This window comes from Crassostrea angulata, chromosome 1 (assembly GCF_025612915.1).
Source record: "Crassostrea angulata isolate pt1a10 chromosome 1, ASM2561291v2, whole genome shotgun sequence".
Lineage (NCBI taxonomy): Eukaryota > Metazoa > Mollusca > Bivalvia > Ostreida > Ostreidae > Magallana > Magallana angulata.
Window position 1 is genome coordinate 49,115,638 of NC_069111.1, and position 27,787 is coordinate 49,143,424.

A 27,787-nucleotide genomic window follows, 5' to 3' on the forward strand; every position below is an offset into this window, starting at 1 on the left:
GCAGAGAGACAGATAAACTAAGATGGTGATTTCAATATATTCGCCAAAGATTATAAAGATAGAATACTGTGACTCTCTTGCAGCCCCTGTCCAGAGGATGACAGGACATACTTACTAGCAAGTAACTGAGACCCTGACACAGAGAACTCTTTTACAATATGTCCTGATTCTTCATCCGATGCCAGCCACCTGAAAGCACAAAATTGTTAGAAACGTTACGCCTAAAGGGTTAAACCAGCACAGATCTGTTTCTAATCAGCATTGAAGATTATCACAATGATGTCATGTTATCAAACTTTGTGTTAACTCAAAATTTACAGTCTTCACTGACTGAATTAGAATCATTAAGGTAAGGTTTGTGGCTTGCATTCTTTAGGAATTGAACCAAAGTTACACACCATTTTGTTCACTATAATAAAGTCTTTCTATTTTTTTTATAAAATTCAAAAGTACTACAACACTACATAGGAGTGACATAAGTTGTCTCCCTTAGAACTTACGAATTGCAATCTATGTTGACATTGTATTTAGGTTTGTCCGGATGTTTGATGACAACTTTTTCTAGATACCACCCCGCTCCGATCCCTTTGCCGTCATGACCTATCTCTATCTTTTTTATCTTCTCCAAGGTCACAGCCTCAATTTCAAACACATCACACTGAAAAAAAAACCCACAAAAATCTTACAATAGCTATATTGCAAAGAAATATTATCTGGGAATAGATTTAGGGACAAAAATAAAACTTGAATGAATAAACAGGCTAATGAATTCATGAATTCAGAACAGATTGATTGCTGTGGTTTCCCATTCTCCTCACCTGTCCTTTTTCGAACTTGTTGATGTTGGTGGATGAATTAGTCAGGTGACGTCTGCCTGTGTCTCCCAACTCTCCAAATATACACAGAAACACATTTGCATCTGTTCCAGCACTCGATTTCTTCCCTGTGTAAACCTCAACTGTGTATTTCACCACTGAAAAAAGAACAAATCATCAAGTTTCTCACTTAAAGATCATGGTATCATTTTGTTATCATAGTAAAATACACATCCACAATTATGATCCATAAGAATTGCAAGCAACCTTTGCATGCAGCTAATTTATTGTCACAAACCAGTGTCTCATTCACCATTTCAAATAAATCGTCATATTAGATTTTACAAATTTGAAATAAGGCATGTGATATTTATCTATATTGCTGTATGTATGTAGAACCTACAGGCTAGTGGTTTCTTGACGAGGGGTCCCTCAGCCGGCATCTCCCTGACCGTGGAATGGTCATCTTCATCCACGGCCAGCCACCGGCCACACTTAAATGTGTACTTTTCTTTGGTTGTCACATTTTCCATTTCAATCTATGAATGAAAAATATGGTATATGAAAATCTAGCAGAACTCGACTTTAGTGAAATTCACTTTGTTCAATTGATGTACATTGCACACATAAACCCTTGAAAAATCTAGTAAAACATGAAAAGTTCTGACATATAAAGGTGCTTTGACTGAAATGATATGACATTTTATCAGTGAATGAAACATAAATTTTGACTTTAAACTCTCAGCCTACTCCTTTCTCCTTTTCTACTAAAGAATTTGATATGTATTGATAAGTGATGAAAATTAAACACTGGGCATGCATCCATCCTTCACATATTCAACAACCCTTGTTCCCTGACATGCGTACAAGTGATTATCATGTATGATGCAAAAATAAAATCAAAATCTCTAGCTAACCAGAAATTGTTATCAGAGTAAAGATTCAATCAAAATTGTAATGAAAAACAACAACAACAAAACAATCTAGTTATGATATCATAATTACCCCCTCTCTCACTCCCTACCCCCTTCCTTAAGAAAAATATACATTGTAAATATACATACATATATATTGTAAGACACAATTTGTACAAGTAATATATATATTTAAATATGCAGGTGTATATAGGTGGGATGCAGCTACCACTACACTTCACTGAAGCACTAAAGGGTAAGACAATTTTTGGGTCCACAACTACCAGTCCTGGTAAATGTTGAGGATACACAATTTGATTGTAAATGTGGTGATGAAACAACATCATCTGCTTATACCATGTCGAGTATTTTTAACGCTCTTTAAATGTGGCTATAATGATTCTAAAACATACTATCCCCTACTCTGTTCACTGTATGCTGTTGGCAGGGTATATCATAGTTTCTTTTTATATCACAAGTTCACTGACAATTACCAACACTTTTATAAGTACTGTACATTTTCTTTCGTCTAATATGGTACACAGAATTCAAAATTTTCTTTTAATTTTCTTTGTAGAATTAGAATACGAAGGGAATGTGATCGTATGTATAAAACTTGATTATTAGAAGATTTTACAGGCTATAAGTACAGTAATAAAACAATGGTAGGACAATGAACCTTCTACTAGCACATTTTTTAAATCCACCCAACCCATCCCTGTTGAAATGAGAGAATTCAATTAATTCACAGATTTATAAACTTGAAACTGCAAAACACACAAGATTCTATCTAAAAGCCAAAAACAAACTTAACAAAAAGCTGTGAGAAAAGTAACCTTAAAATACATTCACATGGCATTCTTCTAACATGTACCATGCATACCTCCCATACTTACTTCTCTTGGTAATTTCTAAGTTGACAGATTTGGAAATGAGTTGATAAATATGTATTCTTTGCAAGAATAATTGATATATTAATAGCAAGGTGCAAAATCTTATAAAATTCTCTTAAACTAAAAAACACTCTGTGCTGGAAACACAAATTGTAGAAAAAATTACTTAAACCAGCTAGGACTGGTAATCAATACAGTTTAGTTCTATTCAAAACCCCTTTTTGAGTAAATACACCCAATAAGAGCCCAATTATTTCACGGAAATTTTGATTTCTAGTGTGCAAAATATGAGTGCAGTAAGAAAGGTCCTTTATTGATATCAGACTGCCTACCTTGTCCAGCTTCCATCCTGACATTAAACTAGTGTCATCGTGGAAGACCCGCAGCTTGTAAGGCTTTCCGACGTCCGACACATGAATATCAAATTCATCAGTGTTACCTTGCTCAAACACATCACTCTTGTTATCAAGTTCCACTTCGTCGGTTTTTCCCTTCGTTCCGTACAGACAGACAAACACTTTAGCATCCGTGCCGGACAGACTTTCGTTACTCGTCTTGACCCATAAATGCCAGTGAGTTCCTAGAGTAAACAAAATCATACTCATGATCCTTAAAAATAAATTCCAAAATACATTTTCATATTTTCATAATAAATTATAACTTGAAATTGTGATCATACTACAGGAATAAATTATCATATACATACATTAATTTTTTATTTTCCCCATTACTCTATCATTTTACAGGAAGGTTAATTCTTGATTCCATTACAAAAATTTGAAATTTTGACATTATTTGCTCTCCATCATTGCGAGAAAAAGTGGTATTTATTTATAGCAAAGACAATAAAATTTCAAATGCTCTCACTTTTCTCCTTCTTTTGTCGCATGGCCTTTTGTTCGTAGAGTGTCCTCTGGATCTGTCCATCCTCGCTGTCCAAGGCCAGCCACTGTTTACAGGGGAACACCTGCTCAATGCCGGTCGTGGGGCAGAACACAATGATCTGTTCCAGGAACCACCCCGCCCCCACCCCACTGTTATCATGCCCAACCTCCAGACTCTGTACAGGACTCAGCAGCGCCTGGAGGTTGATGTTGAAGATCTCGGATCGGTCTCTCTCAAAACTGCCATTCTCCAGCCAGATCTTGCCGCTCGACTCCTTGTTAGGTCCGCCCTTCATCATGATAAAGACTCGGGCATTTGTCCCTGCATTTTTCTTGTCCCCAGTCATTACAGTGATCACGTATGGCACACCTGCTCAAAACCAAAAAATATGTAGATACATTTTAAAATATACTGACTTTTGAAATTTACAACTGAAAGAGTTTGAAGAAAATAGCTAGATATATATCTAGTAAATCATTTAATCCTTTTTACATTTTAACAAAAATAAGCCCAAATTCTTGTTATAATTAAAGCATTTTTTATTATCAATAATTCTCTCCTTTGTTAAATTTTTCATACTAATGATGTAAAAAATTGATAAAACAAACAACAAATATTAAAACAACCTCTTTTTTTCAAATTTACTCATTAAATCTAAAATTCTGTAAATGTTAACAGCGTGACTCATTGATGTAGGGCGCCACACATTTGGATACTAACCTCCATAGGAGCTGGCAACACCCACTCCCGGCAAGAGGTCCCGGAAAAGAGCACCGTCATCTTCATCATCCGCGAACCATCGACCACATGGAAACTCGTACACTATGTTGTTGTCACAGTCATCAATGATTACCTACAACAAAATGTTGTTCTACTTGTTACAATTATTCAGATAAAATACATGTATAAATCAAATTATAAAAAATATTATTGAAAAGTGTACTCACGTCCTTAAGCCAATAACTACAGCATCTTATATCTTATTGACTTTTCATATTAATATTGTGTTGATATTATATATGTACCAACCCATGGTTTCCAACTATTGTGATAATTCTTCATAAAAATTCACAGCTTATTATTTAATGTGGCATACAGTACGTGCTTTCATAGATGAGCAGCAAAAAAAATTAAGAATAATATACAGTAAAACTTCAAGTTTCAGTACTGAACTTTGAATTGTATTTCACAAAAAAAAAGTGCATTTAAATGCAGTCTGACACTGGCAAATAACCACAAAACTCAACTTAAACAATTGGTTTATTTTGCTGTATCTCAAGAATCCATCAGTCAGTGATAACAAGCAGTGGGAGAAGCTCATTCAAAGCAGAGACTGACAGTCAACACATGGTAAAATTGTTTATATAAATCTACTTCAGAATTACAGATTTACAACCATTACCTAGATTCCTGAAGAATGAAAGGAAAACCCATTGATTCACTGAATGTCTGGCTGTTGTCATAAAGAAGCAAGGAGAGGGTGGCATCATGAAACAGTGGCAAAAGTAAATTCTGATTTCTCTCCCAGCAAAAATTTTAACTATAATTTCTTCCCATGTGAAATCTTATCGAAAGTTATTTTTCTTTTTTATCGATGAATGAATGAAAGTAAATCATATTAAAATTCATGACTGATTAATATTTTTGTTATTTAAACTATTCATGAGTATTATGTTTTCAATGAAATGAGAACATTTAATCTAATATATTGCAAAATATGAAGAAATATTAAATTTCCTACACTTTCTTAAGTTTATAATATATAATGCTACCCCATGCTGCAAAATCGACCATTTCACACCGTGACTTGGTGATGAATTAGAAGTAAAAATATTTTTTCCATTACTGATAACAAGTGTGTTTACATTGGGCAATGCAAGCTTTCTTTTGTTGGCAAAAAACCTCCTCCCCGATGTAGAGGCGGAAAAACCTTGCTTACTGGTCATCAATCAGGGCTGTCATTCCCATTACACTCATCCTTAGCTCCCTACGATATATCTAGAGGCATTTTGCAATATCACTTCCACTTCATGAAAATATGTTGGATTGAGAAATGAATTCTTGTTCTCTTTGAGTAGGAAAGGTGTTCTTAATTGTGGTGAAAAAAAATTCAGATTATAATGGGATCATTTGTGGATTGGATCAAAGGAACAACTTAAAGAAAAAATGTTCATTTAGTTCAGATATCATAATATATAATAATTTTGGACTTGTACATTATTGTGTGAACTTTTAAAACAGACAAAAAGAGAGAGATGTATGGAGTTTCATTCATCATTTGTTTCATCACTTTTGCTGCTCTAATAAATCAGGTTTGGCCAATGGCAAACAGCATTGGTCAGGATTGTGTGGTAAGCTTGACCATACCCATGGACAGCATCAAAAGCAGCTGCAACACAGACGAGAGAATACTGAGGAAAATGCAGGCTTTGGAGGCCAAGCTTGAACGGATGAACAAGAAGGTAGAGGGGTTGGCGGTTAGAATGCCACAAGTCACATCACAAATAGGCGGAAATCAAGAAACTATGAGAAGATTGGAGTCTAACCTAGCGAAATCAGCAACATATGTCAAAGAATTGGATAACAAAATTCTTGAATTGGAATCTAAGCTGCCAAAATTAAACGGAGAGGATAACATTGTCTCACAGCGAAGCAATTCCTTGGATTCTCTATTGGATCCAGTTAGGCCCCTGGTCATGAATGAACTGGACAGATTCAAAGACATCTGGATGAGAGATCTGACTGAGAATATTGTACCTTCAATTCTTAATTCAGAAAACAAACTAGGTGTTGCATTTAAAGAAAAACTTATTCAAAATCTAAGAGCACACATAAAAGCAGACCTTTTTAAACCATTAGAAATTGTTGAATCTTCCAGTGACATTGAGGAGGACATCAACAACTCCACAGATCTGGAAGAACTTGGCACAGAGTTTATGGTTGTGACAAAACATACAGAAATTCCAGAGACCACATCCGAGACACCATGGGATCACAATTCATTGGACATGTTGGCACGGACGTTAAAATCTATCAGCATCGGTTCTGATAACAAAACTAAAGGAAATGCCAACACAGAAGATAAAACAGCATCTAATTCTTCATCTGTTTTCAACAGAGAGAATGTGTTGAAATTGTTAACATTTGTTAAAAGCCAGATATCAAAGGAGATGAATGAAAAAATAAATGAATTTGATTTCAAACTCCAAAACATTAGTGATATTCTGTTTACAAGATATGAGAATTTAGAAAATAACATTTCAAATTTCCATGGCAATGAAATAGTGCAAAGAAATATCATAGAAAATAATCTCTCAAATATCAGCAAAGCTTTAAGTTTGCTAGAAGTTAAGTTCAATGAAACTGTTGGAGATTTACCAAAGACAGTAGAAAATTACACCAAATTGAAGATGTCAACCTTGGAAACAGCAATTTCTCAGAAACTTCACACAGCAGTATCAAGAATGGATGAAGAGATTTACTCTCAGGGCAGAAGAGTTAACATGTCAACAAGTCTCGTGAATATTTTCCAAGGTTCGCTGGCAAAATATCACAATCAGAGTAAAACAGACATCATTCAACTGCAACAAAAGGTAGGAGAACTGGGTTTACTTCTGAAGGCAAGTGCCAATGATGACAGCGATGCGATAAACGAGAGACTGAGATATCTTGAGACAGAGACTCAGGCAGTGGCTGATACACAATTAATGATGGAACTAAGCAATGAACAATTCAAATCTGGCTTGAAAGAAAATCACAAAAATGCCCAAAATGAAATAAAAATTCTAAAAGAAGAATTAGAGGCCTTACAGTATGAAGTACTTGGAATAGATCAATTGAAAGTCGCCATGGGAAATCAAGATATTGTCTTAAATAACACTGTAGATAAAGTCAATACATTTGAGATCAAACTCAGTGACATACAGAAAACTTTCACTGACTTCACTGTTGAAGTAATGAGTAAAATCCAGTGGGTGCCTTACAACTTCTCAAACTCAATCTTCAGAAATAATTGTGAAGGAGGTAAAAAATACATTCGTAAAAGTTTCCTTGAGTCTTCTGTCATTAAATTTGTTGGGGTTCAACTTTGCTCCAACATCAGATACAAGATCTTCCTTGCGGCCAGTAAAGAGGGGATGTTCTATGACATTGGTGACAAGAACGGGCGGGGGGAGGACCACTGCCAGTTTGTGGGAGCCACCGTTCCAGACAATACTACCAAAGCTTACACAGTGGACAAAACATTTGTGTTTTCGTCCACTGAAGGTAAACAAATACTACTCAATCTACCATTAAATATTTACAATAAGTGATATTTGCACCTAATTTTTTTTCTTCAAGTTTTCTATCATAATATTTGAAAGTTTTAAAAAAAAATTCATTAAATCTCAAGTCATTTTTCAAAATGAACTCAACATTTATCAAATCAATCGGTGTAGCATTAATAGCTGTCTGTCATCAATTAACAGGATATATACGAGCAAACTGGGATGAGGATCTACATGTTGGAAAGATATCCTTCCTGCAGCCCACCCCCGCCTACTATGAGTGTGGGATTTCTATACCATAGAGTCAGGGCTCAAGCTTCTGATAGCAATCAGCAGTTAACATACTCCTTGAAAACCAGCAGCCAAAACTGAAAACTTTCAAACCGCAAAAGAGATCTTGTATGAATAAGAGGGTGTATCCATTTTACAGGGTGTTTCATTATCAGTAGGTTGTGGTTCAAGAGAATTAATTACAAGAAATAACCTTAGAAGATTGTTTTAGTTTGTAGATTTTTGTATTTACTCAAGTGGTTTTATATCTGATGTTTATCTATATATACAGTGTATATTTATTTTTTTTTTCAGATACATTTATCGATCTAACTTTAGTGGGTATTTACCTTGGTATGATTTTACAAGTATATAGATATTTTTTCATGTTTTTTCTAATAAAAATTTCTTAAATAATTAGAGAAGTTGCATTTTTTCAACAATTAAATTTGATATAAATCTTACGGTGCCAATTTTTTTTTAGCTTGCTGCTACAGTGAATCATAAATGTTACTTTGATTCCTTCAACAGTAAATCAAACTTATAAAAAAAGTATTAATCATAATGAAAATAAAAAGAAGCTAAATTTTGCTGTTGACACAATGAAAAAACTACCGGTACATCCCAATTTCACTGCATGCACATGATGGAAGGCACACAAACCCCTGATGTACTTACCTTGTCAAGGTACCAGCCTGGTCCAAAGCCAGTGTTGTCGTGTCCAATGCGTATCCTGTTAATTCGACCAAGGCATGGGCACTTGACCAAAAATTCATCTTTGCTGTTGAGGAGAAAGTGTACATTATTATAAACATATTATCAATAGAGCAGAGAAAGAGAGAGAGAGAGAGAGAGAGAGAGAGAGAGAGAGAGAGAGAGAGAGAGAGAGAGAGTTGTTTGGTTTTATTAATGTTTATATTTATTTTAATCTTTATTTGAATTGAATGAGAAGAAAGTCTCAGAGACAGAGAGAGAGAGAAACAGAGAGAGAGAGAGATAGAGTGCATGCACAGGAAGCATAAATAAATTACAAAACTAGAATGAAGACAATATGTGATATCATCCAAAGACCCACCAGTTTCTCTCAAAATTGTTTTTGGAATTGTCCAGCTTTTGTTCTCCAGATTCCCCATTTTCTCCAAAGATGCTGAGAATGACATTGGCGTCAGTTCCTGCCCCTTTCTTGTCGCCTGTGTATACTGTCACTTTGTATTTGCTATCTGTAGATATGGTAAACAATTTCATGTCATGTGATTGTAGAGAATTTTAACTAAGCCAACAAATCTTCAGAGAATACAAACATGAAATTTCTGTATTACATGTATATCAAATGAGAGTATGGGTCTCAACCCAATTTTCTGAAAGAATTTCATTCATTTACAGCAGTGCTAATATTTTTCATAATAATTATAAGTGGATATTTTCAACATATATAAACAGAAAAAAATGTTTTATGGAAAATTTGAAATAATTGTACAATTTACATGTTTGTAAAAAGAGACTGCCATCAAAAACTCAAAATGCAAAAAGACAGCATGTTTAAATGGCATCAATAAGAGGAATTTCTCACCTTTTCTGATAGCAAATGGATCTTTGCTGCCAATTAGGTACCTGGAAATAGCCCCATCACCTTCATCTCTGGCCAGCCACATTCCACAGGGAAAATAGTACTTCCATTTGGGGTGGTTCAGATCAGTAATGACAACCTATTTTATTTTAGGAATGAATTTAATTTCTACCTATGTTACCTGTCCAAAGTTATGTTATACTCGTATAACATAGGTAGAAATTAAATTCATTCCTTATAATTTAATTTTCTACAACTAAAATAAAAAATAAAGACAATCATTTAGTAAAATGATGCTAATTGGTACAAAATTTAAATGTAACGTTAAGCCGATTAATACTTTTTGCACGCACGTCGTATTGTGACGTAGACAAGTTATGTTATACAATATATATGAATTTGTTTAGCCAATTAAATCAGGCGTTACAACCACAATTAAATTATAAAGTTATAACCATAAAGATTCACAGTACATGGAGTACCATCTAGCAGTCAGTATCATTATTTACTACATTTGCTGTTCAGCATATTTCTTGTTTACCGGTAAACATGTACATGTATTTGGAATATCTCATAGAATTTTGAGTGAAAAATTAAAATGCACTTTAGGCTTAAATCAATCAGTTTCCTATGAATGTATTTTATTTCAGGTACTATCCTCAGAATACCGACCCTTTCTAGATACCATCCAGCACCAAGTCCAGTATTGTCATGTTCCACTTTAATTTTCTTCATGGGCCCCACACAGTTGGTTCTGATCTTAAAGGTATCACTAGAGTTTTGTCTGAAGTTTGTGCGAGTGAAATCTTTGAGATGGAGTTTGGGGGTGACACCTGTTCGACCTTCAATAGTAACATACACATTGGCACTTGTTGATGCTCCATTTTTGTCTCCTGTCACTGTTACAATTTCATAATCTGGAAAATAAAAAAAAATCTTCAGTTTGTCCAGAATTGCCCATATCCATGATGAAAACTTTTTAAAATCTTACTCTCTGTTCTTGAAAACTGAATTATATCTTATGACAGTAAACATTTATTGTATCACAAACAAATTATAAAAAAAGAATCATTAAAATCTTGATCTATCTTTCAAGAAATACAACTCCACATTGACATACAAATCAAGCTGTGTCTACAGAGTTGCCTCCCTTTAAAACACAATGAACTGACCTGTTTTTGACGAGATATTTGGGAACAATTCTCTGGTTGTTTGTTGATCCCCATGATGTAAAGACAGCCAATTGTTGCAGACAAATGACCAGCTTTTCTTCCTCTTTACATTGGTGATTTCTACTTCCTGTAAGAACCAGGCTTGCTCCTTTTGTATACCATCAGTCTGCAAAACATAATATACACATGTACAATGCTTGAAAGAAAATCATTTCTCATGTAAAATAAAAACATTGAATTCTTCATGTGAATCTTACTTTCTTTATGAGTTCAGTTTCATTTTAAGACTTGAATTTTCAATAACATGTGTATATACAATGTACAATTCATATAAACAAACAACAACACAATTAATGTCTAAGATGGTAAAAATAATTTCCTATACATTTTTCTATATTTAAGCATCCCATGCAGGTAACAACTTTCTATTATGTTACATTTTAATAATTTGATGAATAAAATACACTGATTAATCAAAGATCGTTAAAAGCTTGTTAGTATCCACAATTTTAACCTCAATGATGATAGATTTTATGTCTCCAATTTCCGGTCCACGAATCTTGAACAAATGTGTGCTGCCTTTAGAGAACCGGAAAGCCACTTTACTGTTCTTTCTCACTGATCCTGCTTTTTTTGTAAGTCTTGTTTTTGGAATTTTACCCCTCAGTCCTTTCACTGTGAGGAAAACCTAAGAAAAAAACATGTAAATTGCTAGGTTTGCAAATCATTGTTAACCTTAACATTATTGTATGCAGTTTATTTTGGCCTGCTTTAACCGAATCCTCATTGGCAAAATGGGGCAGACTAATAAATAAAGTTTCATACTACATTGGTGTATAACACATACCTTAGCATCTGTGCCGGCATCCTTTTTGTCAGCTGTGATAATGGCAATCTTATACAGTACATCATCTTCGGTGCGTTTCTTTTTACCTCTAGTTGTGGAGGAGGCAACGGAAGGAGCGGAGATGGGGCGCTTCTGTAAAACACAACAAGTCCAGAATCAGATTTGTTTATTTTCATCTTAAAAATTCTGTACAAATCACACCATATCCATTTCCTATCGATAAATCTAGTATGCTATCAGATTTGATTATTTCTATCTCAAAAATTTTATGCAAACAAAGAACTTTCTATTTAGTCTTAACAATACATCTAGTACCATAAATCTTTTAAGTTTTCATTTACAATATTTTTATCAAGTTTAATCTTTAAATACAACAAACAATTCATGTTTCTGTAGTCAAAACTGACCCTTCTTGCTGCTGTTTGAATTTGCCCAAATCTTCTTTCAAAGTATTCATAAAGATGTGGGTCGTTCATGGCATGGTACGGGGGGAGGGGAATGCTGGACCTGACGTCACCATTCCGACTGTACACCGACTCTATTCTCCTGGCTGCAAGAAAAATAATTCAGAAGTGACATTAAATGCAATTGGCATTAAAAGATACATTGTTGTGTTACATATATTTTTATTTACCAAGGAACCAATGAAAAATAAGTTAGATTCACGATACATAAGTAAAACATATAAAGAAACAGGGATAGAGACTTCAAAGTTTAAACTCATTCATTGTACATAAAATCTTGATGTTCGAGATTGTGATAATTCTCAGATGAAGGTAAATTCATGTGTTAAGACTTACACATATAAGATGGTCTCTCCTCTGTTGGTCGGTTTATAACTTTCTGGTAACTCCTTGGCATGGCCACTCTCGGTTCTTGATAACTTGGACCTCTCCAGGGATCAGAAAAATTACCATTTGTAATTCGCCTTGCTGGAGCTGAAGGATATATTGATACAAATTACAAATTTTTACTCTTATTGTTAAATCTCTTAGTGATTTAAAACAAAAATGAGACTTGATCAAATTTATGATACTCATAACTTTCAAGATGTAAAGAGATTTTCATCAATAACTCTGATTAACCCATCATTATAAAGTTTATCAGATGTATGTATATGTAGGCTATTTGTGACTAAAAAAATATAATGAAATAGAAATGTGACCTATGTCCAATTATAATAAGTTTTTTTAATTAACAGTCATTTATAACTTAACACATTGACAAAATTTTGCAGTAAATGAGTGAAGTACCTGAGTATGGCCTTTCTCTGGGCTTTCCTACAGCATAGGGGGGTTTAGGGCCATATTTTATGTGGCTGCTAAGAGGGGCATCAGGCCCCACCATGCACATCTTCACAGCTTCTGAGTTACTAAACGGCTGCTGCATTTTTGTTCAGTCTGATCTTTCCTGAAATGTATATAATTACTATAAGGATGTTTATTAAAATCAATGCTGTTTGCCAGTGAGCACATTAAGCCTCATTAACCTATTAATTAATAATTCAGCTTACTGCAGGGCTTAAGAATTGCATGATAATTATGAACAACTAATCATTTCATGGACAGAGTTCTGGACAAACAGACAAGTCTACTATTCAATCATTCATAAAAAGCAAAACATTTGATTACATGTTTCCTATCCTTGCATTGAGGTGAGATTCACTATAAAAGGAGTGTTGCATTACCATTTAACTCCAAGATCACTGATGCAAATCATGTCATTATTGATTACACTCAGTACGTAATTTCTTAAAATAGGTAATATTTTCTTGGTTATTATGGTAATGTGATAAATATTTTTTTCTGCATTAGTTACAATTTTGATACATTTTACAAGAATAAGATATTAAGCAACTTGAATTATCAAATGACATAAAGTCTGATCCACATTTAAATTTTATACAAACACAATTAACTTGCAAGTGTGCATTAATTTTTGTTTATTGCTGCTTTAATCAACTCATATGTGAACACTTGCTACAATGTTTTAGAGTCCATGAACATTTTATTTTTATTGAAGATTAAGTGAATACATAGCTGTAGATGTACTACAGCATTCTGCATGTATCTAACACTTTACAACTTTTAATTGATCTTCAATTTTTATACTGTACGTACTGTTATCCAAATCAAACATAAAATGAGTGTTTTGATATATCTTTTATATCCCAAAACATAAATTGTATATATTTGTATCCGTTATGAATTTGAATCTTTTTGAAAAACTGTGTTTTTACCCGGTAACGTTATATATTTTATGACCGAGCTCGAGTATACACGTTGGCCAACGCACAAAATAACATGACTTGAAGAAAATCTTATTGAAAAAAGTACAACATCCAAAAAATAACAGACAAAAAAATTAGCACCAACCTCACAAATATGAAACATGTAGTTCTGTTTGAGAATGCGTTACCGTGCCGAATTTGTTTACATACACAGTGTTTTAAGCATTAATATCCTGTTAACTGCTCACTTCAGGGTAAAAAAAATGCAGGAGAAATACAAACTGCAATCTTGCTACACATTCTTATTTTCCTGAGTTTTATGTGTGTCAAGTTTCATCTTTATCGGCACGTGTAATCAATAATTAAAACACTACTTCACAGAATGAGTTTACACTTGTTTTCATCGTTGCCAAACATATTAGCGCATGCGCGATAACACCAGCGCACCTGTTGACCAACTCGTACGTTTACTCTTCGAGAACATCACAAAATTGATGGGACAAGTTTGTAAAAATAAAGTCCTTTTTTTTTAAATACACTTAAAATAAGTCTTTTAAAGACAAATCGAAAGAATAGCATGCAAACTCTGTTCGGAATCGAACACAAATGTGGTTTTTTAGCTCCCTAAGGGGGGGGGGGGGTATACAAAATTCACTTTTTACATGTATATGTCAATTTAAGAAAAATGTCTCCTGCAAGAAATGGCCCCACCCCACCCTCATCAACCCCTATTATTATTATGATTATTTCAAAATGTTCCTGTACATGTTAAGAAAACTTGCAAAGTGCAATTTTATGCTACGATCGATATTACTTTTTATTGGTCCAAAATATCCGATGTTTTCCTAGGGTTTTTTTTTATGATTTTAATATTTTACTAACCAGTTTTCCTGGCAAGTAAAATAAAAGTCAGATATATCGGACTACTTTTTATCAAATATAATACATGGATACCAATAATGGTTTTTTATTGTAAATTTCATATTAATGATGGAGAGGCATTTTAACATTATAAATAGTTTGGGCATATTAACTTAAATCTGTATTTCATCCAGAATTTATTTTATCAGTAATGCATTGTTTTGAACCAATATAAAACTGAAGGCATTTTTAACAAGACTTTGATACAAAAACTTTTTGAAATAAATCACTTTTAATTTTTTGAAAATATTTGTCCTATTATTTAATTTGATGAATCAAATAAACAATAAAAAACAATGTTAAATCTTAAGTAAAGGTTTTAACAAAGTTGCATAGCCTCATCAGGAAAAAAATATACTCTAATATTCATTTAATGATAAAGGCTATACATATTGATCACTGCAAGAATTCATTTCTGATCATTGACATATAAAAAAAAACTCTTGATTTTTTAAACATTTATTTTTATTTCTCATTTTTTATTTTAAGTTTGCAAATATACATTTACATATTATTCAAATACAAAAAAAGTATTTCATGGAACAATTTAAGGTAACAAGTAACGTGACAACAACAAACAATTATTAACTAAATAAAAAAAAAAAACAATTTTAAAGCTTATAGTAATGAATATCACTGACCTTTCTCAACAACTTTGTGTAAATCAGAGCTAAATCAAAGTTGATAAATGGAATAAATAAATACACCTGTTCAAAAAATAAACATTTACAAAAAAACTGAACAAACACCATTAATGCTATAGAGTTTTGCATTTTAAATAAAGATTATGTGTTCTTTAATGAAGTAAAAATTCTTCAGTTGTAAAATACAATAAATACCCTTAAGCTGGTATAAAACCCAGACACTGTTATTTGATAATACATCATAAATACATCATGTACATGTATTAGAATATATGGTTCTTCTAGACTGGAACCTGAAACAGGTAACTGTGTTACATAAAACCCATTTAAATTTTTGAAGAATGCTAGGTTCATTACTCAAAATACTGAAGTTTCAATTTGATGATCCATTCTGATGAATTAAGGCATTTGCCTCTTTTCCAACATAAGTGTCCATAAATGTGGCAGCACCAAAAAATTTGACAACCTCTAAAAAAGCATCCACTGGAAGGATCCTACAAATATGAAGAAAAATAAATTTTAAACAGTGATTTTGTTATTGTATTTTCTGAACAATCTTAGCTAGCCAAGGGTTTTCAGTCCACTTCGCTCCCCCTTATGGAGACTGTAGTGGATCAAAACCCTTGGCTTAAGTGTCATTCAGATGCTTTTGAACCTAATGCTGAACTTTAAACAATACAATAAAGATAACCGCATGGAACATATTTTTTTATCTAACTGAACACTGTACTCTAAATAAACAATTCTGATGGATATGGAAGAAAAAATTGAGCACAAGAGGAGAAACATCTGCTGAAAATTTAATTTTATCCAATGCTTGATATCCAAAAAATTATTGCGACACCTAAAAGACCCCTTTCTCCACTCCGATACTTTTAGATGCTAGGTTTGTGTCCCCTTCACAAGTACTTTTACGATGTCTCTCAGGGTTATTTCTCATTGACCTTTTCTTCATTATTTGTTTGTCTTATGTGTTTTATCCCCCTCCCCTTACATTACCGTATACTACCTCATTCAGTGCATGCGACTCATGGGCCAAAATCCAATTATTGGTTATTTGGAACTGCCTCCTGCCTCATTGAAACACCCCTACTGATCAAATTTTATTAGCAAAAAGATTTTTTTATATGTAGATTTTTTACCAATCTTTAATTAATTAAACTTTAAGTTTGAAAAAAAAAAAAAATTCCCTTCCTCCCTCCTGGGTCTAGAAACCTCCAGGCAGCAATTCCAAACATGATGGTCCTGCCTGGCTTCATTACTGGCACTATCAAAACAACATCTTCGCTAAACAAGGGTTTACGATTTACTCCGCTCCTCTACAACAGGAGGGAGTAGATTGCAAACCCTTCGCTAGCGAAGATGTCAGTGCAATGGCTACCTTAAATAAACTGTTCTGCAAATTTATTGATCATTTCCAAGGGTAAAGGGGGGGATGGGGAGTAATAATTTTTTGTCAGGTTTTTGTTAAATTTCTCAAAACTATTTTTTAATTAACAGGTAAAAAATTATGATATAAGAATTCATACAAATTGATCCTTTTCATTTAAAAAATCCTATTTTCTGATATATCATATACAGTGGAGCCTCACTTATCCGGACGCTTCCGTTCCCAAGTTCAATCGTCCGGATAGGTGAAGCGTCCGGATATCTGAAATGTGTCTATTGTTGTCATGAATGATAATGTATTTGTATACAATGGCTCCCAGGGTTGATACTAGGTTTTTTTGCCTTTCATACCATATAGCAACACATGCTAGAGTTGTCTGTTGATATGAACGTTTTTAAGAGATTAAGAACTCTGCTTTATTTTATTATTTTGTCATGAAATATTAACCGGACAATAATGATAACCGAATCTAGCTAAATTCTTTGTGTCCAAGTGTGATATGTGTGTGAAACACTGTTGTTCGCAATTTTCCAATTTTTGAAAGTGATTTGGGAAGTCAGTGTGTGTATACAAGCTACTCATGAGGGTCTAGCACATAAAAGAGGTGTGAAACTTAATTAACAGGGGTAATCTTTTGTACTGAGTAGGGTATCATCAAATTTTACCGTCCGGTTAAATGAAGCAAGATTAGTCGTAAATCAGTGTTTTGTGGTAATAACAGACCGTCCGGATCCGGAACACGAAATTCTGGATAAATGAGACAAAATAACATATGAAAAATCTGTTCCCAAATAAAATCGTCCGTAAACTGAAGCGTCCGGTTATCTGGTGTCCGGATATCTGAGGCCTCACTGTAGTCATATAATTCAACAAAAATTTTGCTTTGCTCAAACATGTATTTCAAAGTAAAATGAGTACATGATCATCAATGAAGCATTATCCAGCAACAAGTTAATTTCTTATATGCATGCTACATTACTGAAAGAGATAATATTGGAAAGGTTGATCCAAATGAGATGACAAACACACTGAGAGGTAGAAAATGCTTTTAAGCTAATCAACTCTGAATTGATTCCTGTGTAATTGTCATTTGATAAATAGACCGCTAGCACACACATTTACCTGGAAAGTATCTCAGAGCAAAAACTGTTCACGGTCCACAATGGAAAATCTTTTTCCTCTACTAATTTTACAAAAAGATATCGAAATCTCCGACCAAGGAATTTGCCCCCATTACTTATAAACTGTAATAACATATTCACCACAAGGAGTGTTCAAACTGAATCTCCAGTTTCATGAAATAAAAAGATTTGTAGCTGCATGAAAAAATTTCACACTGACTGACTTTCATTATTTTTTTTGGACGATCTTCACACTGACTGATTTTAATTATTTTCTTGATAAACTTCGTGCAGGTATGAAATTGAATGACTGACACTTCCATGGCAGGTAGAAAAATTGTCAAATATGTATGAATTTCCAAACTAAACATCATCTTTGCTAGCCAAGGGTTTATAATCCACTCTGCTTCTCTACAACATTGTAGACGTGCAGAGTGGATCGTAGACCCTTGGCTAGCGAAGATGATTAAACATCAATCTTCATGGTACATTGTATCCGTGTTTCCTTTTTAATTATACTAAGATAAAAAAATATTTTTTTACTATACACACTAACAACTCTCTTCATTACGAAAATAGCTGCATTTAACAGAAACAGAACATTTACTATATAATCCTAAACTGTAGATTTAACATACTGTAGCAAATTGTTAACACAACCATAGCTACCATAAAAAGGACCATTATCTCAAACTGGACATTAACCCTCTTACTTCCTTCTTAATGCTAAGTTGGGTGCTCTCTTAGCCTGATATTTTGGATAGTCTCCACTGATGTTGTATGTGGTAAAATATAAGCTTTTCGTATAGGATAGAGAAATGTATTTACTAGGGAGCATTGATAGCAGACCTTTATACTAACCGTATTAAAAGTTTTAAGTTTCAGCAAAAAAAATTGTCACAAATTTAAACATAGATAGATATTTGAGTAGATACATGAACTCGTTTCTATTCCTAATTGATGATGTTGAGGAGACCTTTGAGCACCCACAGTAAGCAATACACCTCTACGACAGCTTCATCTAATATCCCTGAGGATTACAAACTACGACAGCTTCATCTGATATCCCTGAGGATTACAAACGTAAGCTGTATTGCTCTTTTACAACAATATAAGGTTCACTCCTTTTTTGAGCTTGGTGTAAAAATGTTAGATATCAGATATAGTGTTACCAACCCTCTATGTCATGGGTTTTATCTGACAACTCTATCCATGAAAAACACAGTTACACACTGAACTTTCCACTTACCGCTATAATCCAAACACACAGGTGTATATATGTCATTTATAAGAAATATAAGCACATACTGTTACATGGAAATCAAGACATCCAAGTAGAATACTTAAGAATACTAGAGTGACTTGGAAAAGTTCAAACAAGAACTAATGCCAGGTATCCCAATTTACAGGTGAATGTTCACATAGAGGGAAACAATATTATACTGTATACAGAGAAATATTACCCTTGTTGTCTGAGTGGGCATTTAATAAGACTGGGCGAATTCAAATGTTCAAAATTATTTCTCCAGTTAAAAAACACAACTTTGTCTATGCAAATTCAACATGTGGCAAAACCGTTTGTAAGTTAAGAAAGGGAAAAATAACATGGGGCGAAAATAATTCTGCTTACGGCAAGACACCTGATGATCAGAGAGAAAAAGATGAAAAAGAAAAGACGTTGGATTCAAAATTTCTAGACCATTAAAATAGCTTTCATTCCAAATCTTTGTCAAAAATGTGTGCTAGCTAGCTGTCAACTTACACCTTAAGGTAGGACAAAAAATAGACAAGCCTTGGTATACAAATAATGTATTGATTGGTCAGTATCCCCTGCATTATTCGATTGGTCGTGTTCTCCACCTCCAGGGCTGGCAGTAACCATGGAAATCTGTAAAGATTACTGTTCATGTTCATGTAGGTTAATCAAGCCAAAGTAATTTTTATTCATCACATGAATTCAGATTTATTATAAATTTTTTAAGCAAAGTAATCAACTGAATGGAAAAAAGTGCATTATGCTTTTAAAAAAGATGTAAATCATTTGGGAATTAAGACTATGGTTGCTATATTGACTTAATTCACTCAGAACCTATAATTTTCCTAACCTTTGATAAAAATACTCAGCGGTAAAAAAGAACTTCAATCTGAATACAAAACTATTGTATAAGAATAAATTATCTTTATTGATTCACTCCTACCTCATTTTACACCCAGCAAACATGCCTGTTTTAACGTAAGATGAACACACTAGCGTGGTATGGACGCCTCTGTATCCAGAGAATATGATTTCATAATTCAGCACCTCAGTGAAGCCTACCACTCCAAACTTAGAGGCACTATAGTCTGTAAGTCTGTTCAATCCTGCATGGACAACACATTCAACAGTTACACATTATGGGCTGGGCTACTTTTAAAGAGCATGCACATGTATACTGCAGTGTATAAGGTTTTTCAAAAATACACAGTCTTAATTATTAATAAATTTTATAATTTTTTTGTGGATTCAGTAAAAACAAAGGTTTAGCAAATAGGGGATTAATGTCCAATGTTTCTATCAATACGTAATTAATTTATATTGCACTTCAATGAATGTTAAGGATGCTTGACATCCCCTGACTTCCACTTTTTATGACAGTATGTCACAATATGGCGATTTTATCGCGCTGAGAAACAGTTTGCATTGCCCACATTTGTTATCTAGTACATGTATCTCTGTGGCGCAATGGGTGTGGCTTTGATCTACCAACCCGCAGGTCCTGATTGGAATACTGTAGGGACTTTTTTTTTCATTAAGAACAGTAAAATTTAAAAAGTTGATTTTTTCCCCTAAAAAATGAATTGCTTTGGTCATTTTCAAGTCAAACACATGCTAAATTTTGTGGATAGACTCTGCAACAACAAAATCCATAAAAGTTGGTTATAATTCAATGAAACCAAAGTACCATGTGAATTAAATTAAAGATCAAATCAATAAAACATATGTGCATAAGTAGTTATTACAATTACCAATGTTTGGAATTTTTTTTTTAGAATGGAATATCAATTGAAACAATATCTTTTACAAGGGTATTAATGGTAATTTTTGAGAGATTAATTAATAATGCAGTACTCAAATACATTTACTAGTACTCATGATCAATATGACAAGAATTTTAAAGTCATCATTTAATTTTCATGAAAGTTACTGCCCACAACATTAAACTGCATGTGATACGATATTGCTGTTAGCAAGCATATCTGCACATCAACTTGCTTATGTTCCCTGCAGTAAAATTTGATATTTTAAGAGCTCTTCAGAATTACATGTCTGATTCGATCATGTTAAATTCAGCAGTTTGCAACTTCAAATAGATTTACATTGATATCAAAATAATTCCATATACCAGCTTAAAAGTAAAACCTCTGTAATAAATTGTTTATTGAACAATTGTTATTCTAAAGTTGAAAAAAGAGGAAATCTCACTCTTACTTTTAATGATAATTGTACACACAATGCGATGAATATGATTAGACTTGGCCATACCAAAGTGATTTTTGCACACAAAAGGTGAAATCGCAGAACTTCCATAAAAAAATAGGCCTGGAATTTACGATATATGATAAAAAAAATTTATCATTCATACAAAATTTACAGCTTCAAGAATTCTTATAATTGAATATCAAATTCATAAGTTACAACTGTTTTGCATCCCTACATCATACACAACAAATCATGACTAATACCTACCCACTAAACCTGTGGAACTGGCGATGTTGACAATATGACCATGGTTGTTTTTCAGCATTGATGGAAGAAAACATTTCACTGTCTGAAAAAAGCATTCACTGATACTGTTATTTCTTTGTATATTTATTTCATCAAGAGCTCCTGTACCACAGTAAAACATGATATTGAAAATTTAGGGATGAGCAGGATTTGATATAAACTTTCATAATTTTTTGTTAACTCCAGGTTTACAATACAATTTTATGATTTGTCAATTTAAGTCCACACCAATATAATTTCTTGTTTGTTGGACATCCAGTGAAAAAAGGTGCGAGCGATTAAATAATAAAGTTATTAATTTTTTGAAGCCAAAATTTGTTGGTAGTACAAATTAAATTTTGTGCGGACAGTTATATTTTTTATAATTGTGTCTGATTTGAAAATCAAAAATATCTAAAATGCAAAAAAATATAGTGAAAATAGAACAGAAAACAGCGCAGAATTTCCTGGATGCAGGAAATCAATAATAATATTATTTGTATAGTTTTATCTAAATACAAGAGTGCAGGGTCCGCTGAACAAGAAATTATATTGGCCTAAGGAACAAATAACTTTACTGAAAAAGTGAATTATTTAGAGAGTATGTTTGCTGTTTTCATGTTATACTAGTATACTATATGTAGCTTTTATATCATAACTAAATACAATTCCAATATTCCCATCAGTCCGCTCTGATTTATATTGATTACCCATCAACGTAATCTAATAAGTAAGAAGATTTCCTTCACGTTTACACGTTTCTTTTACAAAATGGGTTCTGATCATTTATGTACTGATATTCATCAGTGGTCAGACACCTTAGGTCAGATTAATTAAGCTATAAAGTCACCTGTAAATACTCTATTTACTTCTCACTTCTAAGCAACTTTCAGCTATCTTCCTGTCTTAACACAAAGCATGCTCATCAAAACAGGGCATATTACCTGGTATACAGGTGGCAGGAATAAGCTGATTACAGTAATGTGTCAAACCATGCTTCATTCACAAAAGATGGGTGAGAAATTTTCCTTGGGGATTATAGATCAAATATTTTCCACCCAAGTACTGATGATCAAGTTTATTTTCCCATGTCAATGTGGAATTTTAAAGTAAGGCAGTTTATTGGCAATTCCCTCGCAGTAGCAGTTTTGTTATCTAAGCAGTTTCTTAGCAGTTCCTTAACCTTCCATACTTTTCTTAGCAGTTGGATTGGACTATATGTCTCATGTTGAGATTTGAAGCCAATCCATAATGTAAACAAAACTATAGATGTCACTTTGCATGACTTAAAACAAAAGTCAGTACACGTATAACTCTAGCAGATGACTTTGCCAGGGAGAGTCAATAAAATGAGATATGGAATCGGAATCCAAACATCACAGATGTTACTGCAATGTGGAACACTTGACGCATTGTTTAATTAATGGAGATCCCAAATGTCTAGAGTAACTCACGTTTTTGGCTATGTACTGCTTGTGGTAATATCATACTGACGTGTCTCAAAATAAATTAATGCACCCTTATTGATAAAAGATAATAATGCCATATTGTAAATATACAGTAAATCCTCGTTATCTCAAACTCAATGGGACTGGTTAAAAACTTCCAGATATTTGAGTATTCGAGATATCAAGGGTAAAATACTTAGAAAATAAGAATTGAGATTTACAAATATAACTTCGACATATCCATTGTATTCAAGATATCAGTGTTCGAGATACCTAAGTTCAACTGTACAACTATTAGATTTTGGAAAAGATCTACTGGTCTTGAAGATGTTGAATATATAATCAATGACATGTACTGATATCTAAATTCTCGTTCATAAATCTTTTTGCTTTCCTCTGATTAAAACCATATGGAACAACCCAATATTTTATATTTACATGGACAAAAAATATGCTGTGAATATGGGAGTGTGCGAGAAAATAGACAGGATTTACAATCATATATTTACATTTTCCAGTGTCTTTGCCTGTGATAACACTACGTATCGATTTTGTACTATATAACCCATCCCATAACTTCAAATGACGTATAATTGAGGCGCCAGCGGGGTTTGCTTATTTATATTTGAATATTTAATCGTACAGTGACTCAAAATTATATAAATATAAGTAATTAGGAATCATTCTTTGAATATCATGAGGTGATAATTTCGGTCGGGGTGTGATCAAATATATCATAAAGCCCTTTGGGCTTTATTGGATTTGATCATGCCCCGAACAAAATTATCACATTTATGGTAATACACACAGAATGATTTCTTATTCCTTATGACAATTCAAATTATGTCATATGATGACAAAATACAGACTCATGGGAACACTGTGTATCAATATGTCATTACATAACAGCACTAACAACATAAAACACCTTGTTTTTAACACATTTCTTGAATTAATGAACACAAAGGGTTGATGAGTGAGCTAAAAACAAATATATTTTCTTTCAACAACATCAAAAGACTTAGGAGGCTTGATTAGACATCTCCTTCCTCCAGCTTTCTTCTTCAGGTATTCCCTTGGTAACTGACTTAACAATTTTACAGAGGATTGCTGACTAATTAAAACTCTTAATTTTGAATTGACTACCATTGCTCCGAAAACTTACCCAGAAGTGGGCCAGTAGATTGACATCAAAGGTTCTCTCCACCAGAACATCAGGGGTGTTTATGAACTTCTTCCCGGAGACAACCCCAGCATTGTTAATCAATATATTCACTTCTCCCACTTCAGTTTTCACCCTCTGGGCTGTCCTCTCAATTTGTGACTTGTCTCTGGAAGAAAAAAAGTCCTGCCTTAATTACACGAATTAATAACAAGCTAATTTTGGGAATTTGTGAAAGATCAGGAAAATATAAATTGTATTACTAAGATGAATAAGAAAACAAGATAGACCTTAATTACTTTTCAGTATTTGGCTTGAAGGACAAAAGGGATATTTCTAAATATCAATAAGCTATAAAAATAACTAATGAACTAGGCAATATAGGGATTTCCGACCACTGCCTTCACCCTATACTTGTAACCTTGAAACCTTGACCTTTTACCTTTAGGTCCCAAAAACAATGGGGTTGTTTTTAAAAAAGGGTAAAGGCATGCTTTTAGGAAAATGTATAGTCTATATAGTACACTATGTTTATCAATAAACATTACAGTACATGTACTAATATTACAGATGCACCTTTAGTGTTGGGATGTACAATTAATCAGAACAAAAATTTACATGAATTAATCAAATTCAAGGACCCTATTGAGTGTCAATGGTCAAACCCTGCTGACAAACTAACAACACCAGTCCTGTAGATTTAAAGTCCAGGTGAGGTGAGGGGAAAAAAAGCTGGATCATCTGCCCCAACCTGATGAGGGTTATCTAGGACCAAGCCATGGATAGGCTAATTTGATACCTTTTGCGAGTAGACTACATTTAGTGCATCTCAACTTTACCTGACCTTAAGCTTTGTGTTCAGAAGAATAAATATTTTGAAAAAGCCCCCAAAACCTGAAATTCTTGATCAGAAAATCTACGCAGCTACTATAATTGATTCTGAATGAATGCACAATTAGAAATGCATCCAGTTTTCATCTGTCAGATGAATAATGAACATTAGACTACCTTATACTTTCAATAGTTCTATTATACCTTAAATTGTTCAGAGAAAAACATCACACACTCATACACATTTATGCACAAATTTTAAAAAATATAATTTACATCATTTTTTGTCAATTCAATCAATATTATATTTCACAATCAAATCAAAGTCAATTATTTACAATTTGATTTACGATCAAATTTAATCAAAACTACAATTTTTATAGTTATCTTTGGGTGTATATTTTATTCAGTACTCTCTTGCCTTGAGTGGCATGATCTCACCTGTGGTTAATCTGGTAATTATACATGTATTTTTTGTCTCTGCAGTATTTTGATTGACAAGCAATGTATATACCGGTATTATTGATCTAAGTCATGCTATGTTTCATGTGCCTGTAGTTATTTATCAGGGTCTTTCTGCGCACTGTGTTTTTTTTATTTATTTTTTTTTCTTACATAAAATCGTATAATTTAATTGCATCAGTTTTAAGATTCACAAAATTTGTCCATGAATTTCTGTTGCATGACATTGTGCGACATCACATTCATTGCATTCACTTAACCATTGACAAATCTATTCCAAATAATTGACATCAGAGGTTGTCGATTACTGTGACAATTAATATTTGTATAAAATTGCGAGAAGCCAAGAAGCATCCCTTATGATTATAAAAATCTCACATTAATTTTTCTGACAGTTTTAAACAACTTAATTTAGGAATCCCTACCGTGTAAGCCCCCTGCACCCATCCCCCCCCCCAACCCCTCCCTTGCCTGTGGTTCTACCTGTTTAGGTACAAGTGCATGTACCTGTAGGCCTAAAATGGTATTCACTCACTTCAAGTTCATGAAAATCTTAGGCTGAACAAGACAATATTTATAAATGTCTTAAATGAGACTTTATTTACCACAGTGCAATTATTTGCTGCATATCTGAACATGCTGCCTTAGTTAATGTGCATAATAGAAAAATGATAATAAATTAACCTAATGAAATTATTCTAATTAATGAAACAAATGTTTGCCTGTGTTAAACATTCTTGATTAATTCCTCATCTTTAGCTGATTTTGCCAACTCCAAGGTACACATTTTCAGTGTGTGGGGGATATTTTTTAAAGGTTTCCAATCAATTTTCCATAAAAGGACTAAGTGCAGTTTTATGCAATTTTTGCCCCCCAAAATCAAAGTTTTAGAAAGAGCTTTAAAATAAGGTGAAAGATAGTTAAAATCATATTGGAAATAAAGGTGTAAAAGGTTATCACCAGAGTGACGTCATAATGTAGAAATGACGTCATGAATATTGCATTATTTTGATAAATTGATGTTTTGTAGCAAAATATGGGTGTTTTCCTATGGTTATTCGACTTGGAAACATCGAGCGCAGGCTTGCTCAAGTACCATTTTTTAGTATAATACGTATAGATAAACAGGGAATGAGCAATGATGACTAAAATCATTATTAAAGTTATAGGCATACTCTTTACAATGATTTGTGAAGATTGCATTTTTATACGATACTATTTAAAAATTGGTTGAAATCGGGGGCAGATATTTGACCATACCGCACATAGTCCTTTAAAATACAGAAAATTGTTATAGGTAATGTGATGGGAATGAAAAAAATCTATCATTGCATTTACTGCGTCTTGAATTTGATAGCATGCCTCAATTTGTCCATATATCCCTTGTATTAGATTTTTAATATTGAGGAAAATTTAATTGATAAAACGCGTGGATACTAACCCAACATCCACAGTGTAAGGAGAGCACTTGGCATGGAATTCTTCCCGCAGTTGTCTCGCTGTTTCCGCGTTTGACGTTTCGTTTATATCCCACAAAACTAACTCTGCCCCGAGTTTGGCAAATTCCCTGGCCAACTGACGTCCTATGCCGGACCCTGCGCCAGTGATCAAAACGATTTCCCCGAAAACTGATTTCCTCGGGGGAGGCACAAAAAAGCGCCAAATGCCAACGAAAATTGCACCGAAGAAGAGTTTTAGAGTTTGCAGTAGTTCCACAACTAGCCCTTTATCTTTGGGTTGGTCAGGCGTCGGGGGCTGAGATCGTGCTTCCATCTGTCACTCCGTCTAGACACTGCCGAGCGGCTACTCTTCATTCACTGACCAGCTGGCCCATCCTCACATGTCAAATATACACAAACTAATGATCGAGAACTCTCGGGCAGGCCTTATTTATAATAGCGATAAATCCCGAGGAGTGATGTATGGAAGCTTATCACAGTAAAAGTTACACAAGAAAAATCTATAAATATTGATCGAGAAATTAACAACATTATTTAAGTGTGCCAAAGCAAGTAATTACGTGTATAAAGGTGAAATTATGACAGCAATACTTCTTTTTTTTTTAATAAAAGATAGTTCACACACTTTCACCTATACTCTGTCCTGAGTTTTTGCTTCCACCACTTTTTGCTTGATATTTCAATAATAGTAAATACTTTTGTGCTCAAACTACGTTCATCCACTAATATAAAAAAATGTCTA

General features: G+C 33.5%; 3 protein-coding genes across 5 annotated transcripts in view; 1 reads left to right on the plus strand and 2 right to left on the minus strand.

Moving 5' to 3' along the window:
• The window catches only part of LOC128172206 (lipoxygenase homology domain-containing protein 1-like), a 33,003-nt gene extending 18,733 nt beyond the window's left edge, over positions 1–14,270 (minus strand). For 2 of the 3 annotated variants that reach the window (XM_052838152.1, XM_052838024.1), the window contains exons 1-19: positions 14,007–14,270; positions 12,885–13,041; positions 12,432–12,569; positions 12,039–12,181; positions 11,632–11,763; positions 11,299–11,472; positions 10,785–10,950; positions 10,285–10,529; positions 9,616–9,751; positions 9,121–9,265; positions 8,724–8,826; positions 4,228–4,360; positions 3,490–3,876; positions 2,955–3,202; positions 2,626–2,640; positions 1,219–1,354; positions 819–973; positions 501–658; positions 116–189 (exon numbers count right to left, since the gene is read on the minus strand). In XM_052838152.1, the coding sequence (XP_052694112.1) occupies positions 116–189; positions 501–658; positions 819–973; positions 1,219–1,354; positions 2,626–2,640; positions 2,955–3,202; positions 3,490–3,876; positions 4,228–4,360; positions 8,724–8,826; positions 9,121–9,265; positions 9,616–9,751; positions 10,285–10,529; positions 10,785–10,950; positions 11,299–11,472; positions 11,632–11,763; positions 12,039–12,181; positions 12,432–12,569; positions 12,885–13,020 (2,824 nt within the window). In that variant the 5' untranslated portion in view covers positions 13,021–13,041; positions 14,007–14,270. The remainder of the gene's footprint in view (positions 1–115; positions 190–500; positions 659–818; positions 974–1,218; positions 1,355–2,625; positions 2,641–2,954; positions 3,203–3,489; positions 3,877–4,227; positions 4,361–8,723; positions 8,827–9,120; positions 9,266–9,615; positions 9,752–10,284; positions 10,530–10,784; positions 10,951–11,298; positions 11,473–11,631; positions 11,764–12,038; positions 12,182–12,431; positions 12,570–12,884; positions 13,042–14,006) is intronic. The other variant, XM_052838085.1, reaches the window with a different exon arrangement.
• LOC128172414 (uncharacterized) lies at positions 4,484–8,666 on the plus strand. The gene is made up of 2 exons (XM_052838245.1): positions 4,484–7,773; positions 7,977–8,666. Exons 1-2 carry the CDS (start codon positions 5,763–5,765, stop codon positions 8,075–8,077), a joined length of 2,112 nt encoding a protein of 703 aa, XP_052694205.1. The 5' UTR covers positions 4,484–5,762; the 3' UTR covers positions 8,078–8,666.
• A 970-nt stretch (positions 14,271–15,240) lies between the features above and the next one.
• LOC128157474 (epidermal retinol dehydrogenase 2-like) lies at positions 15,241–27,461 on the minus strand. The gene is made up of 6 exons (XM_052820038.1): positions 27,027–27,461; positions 24,296–24,461; positions 21,665–21,746; positions 20,136–20,298; positions 19,700–19,825; positions 15,241–15,920 (listed from the first exon to the last, which is right to left on the minus strand). Exons 1-6 carry the CDS (start codon positions 27,356–27,358, stop codon positions 15,800–15,802), a joined length of 990 nt encoding a protein of 329 aa, XP_052675998.1. The 5' UTR covers positions 27,359–27,461; the 3' UTR covers positions 15,241–15,799.
• Positions 27,462–27,787: the final 326 nt, after the last annotated feature.

Bases quoted from the DNA above. Each gene is read 5' to 3' on its own strand.
- LOC128172414 (XM_052838245.1), top strand. From the start codon at position 5,763: ATGTATGGAGTTTCATTCATCATTTGTTTCATCACTTTTGCTGCTCTA. The intron at 7,774-7,976 runs GTAAACAAATAC...ATCAATTAACAG, and splicing joins TGTGTTTTCGTCCACTGAAG to GATATATACGAGCAAACTGG.
- LOC128157474 (XM_052820038.1), bottom strand. From the start codon at position 27,358: ATGGAAGCACGATCTCAGCCCCCGACGCCTGACCAACCCAAAGATAAA. The intron at 24,462-27,026 runs GTTAGTATCCAC...TTTTTCTTCCAG, and splicing joins CCTTACACTGTGGATGTTGG to AGACAAGTCACAAATTGAGA. The intron at 20,299-21,664 runs GTAGGTATTAGT...TTGTCCATGCAG, and splicing joins CAGTTCCACAGGTTTAGTGG to GATTGAACAGACTTACAGAC.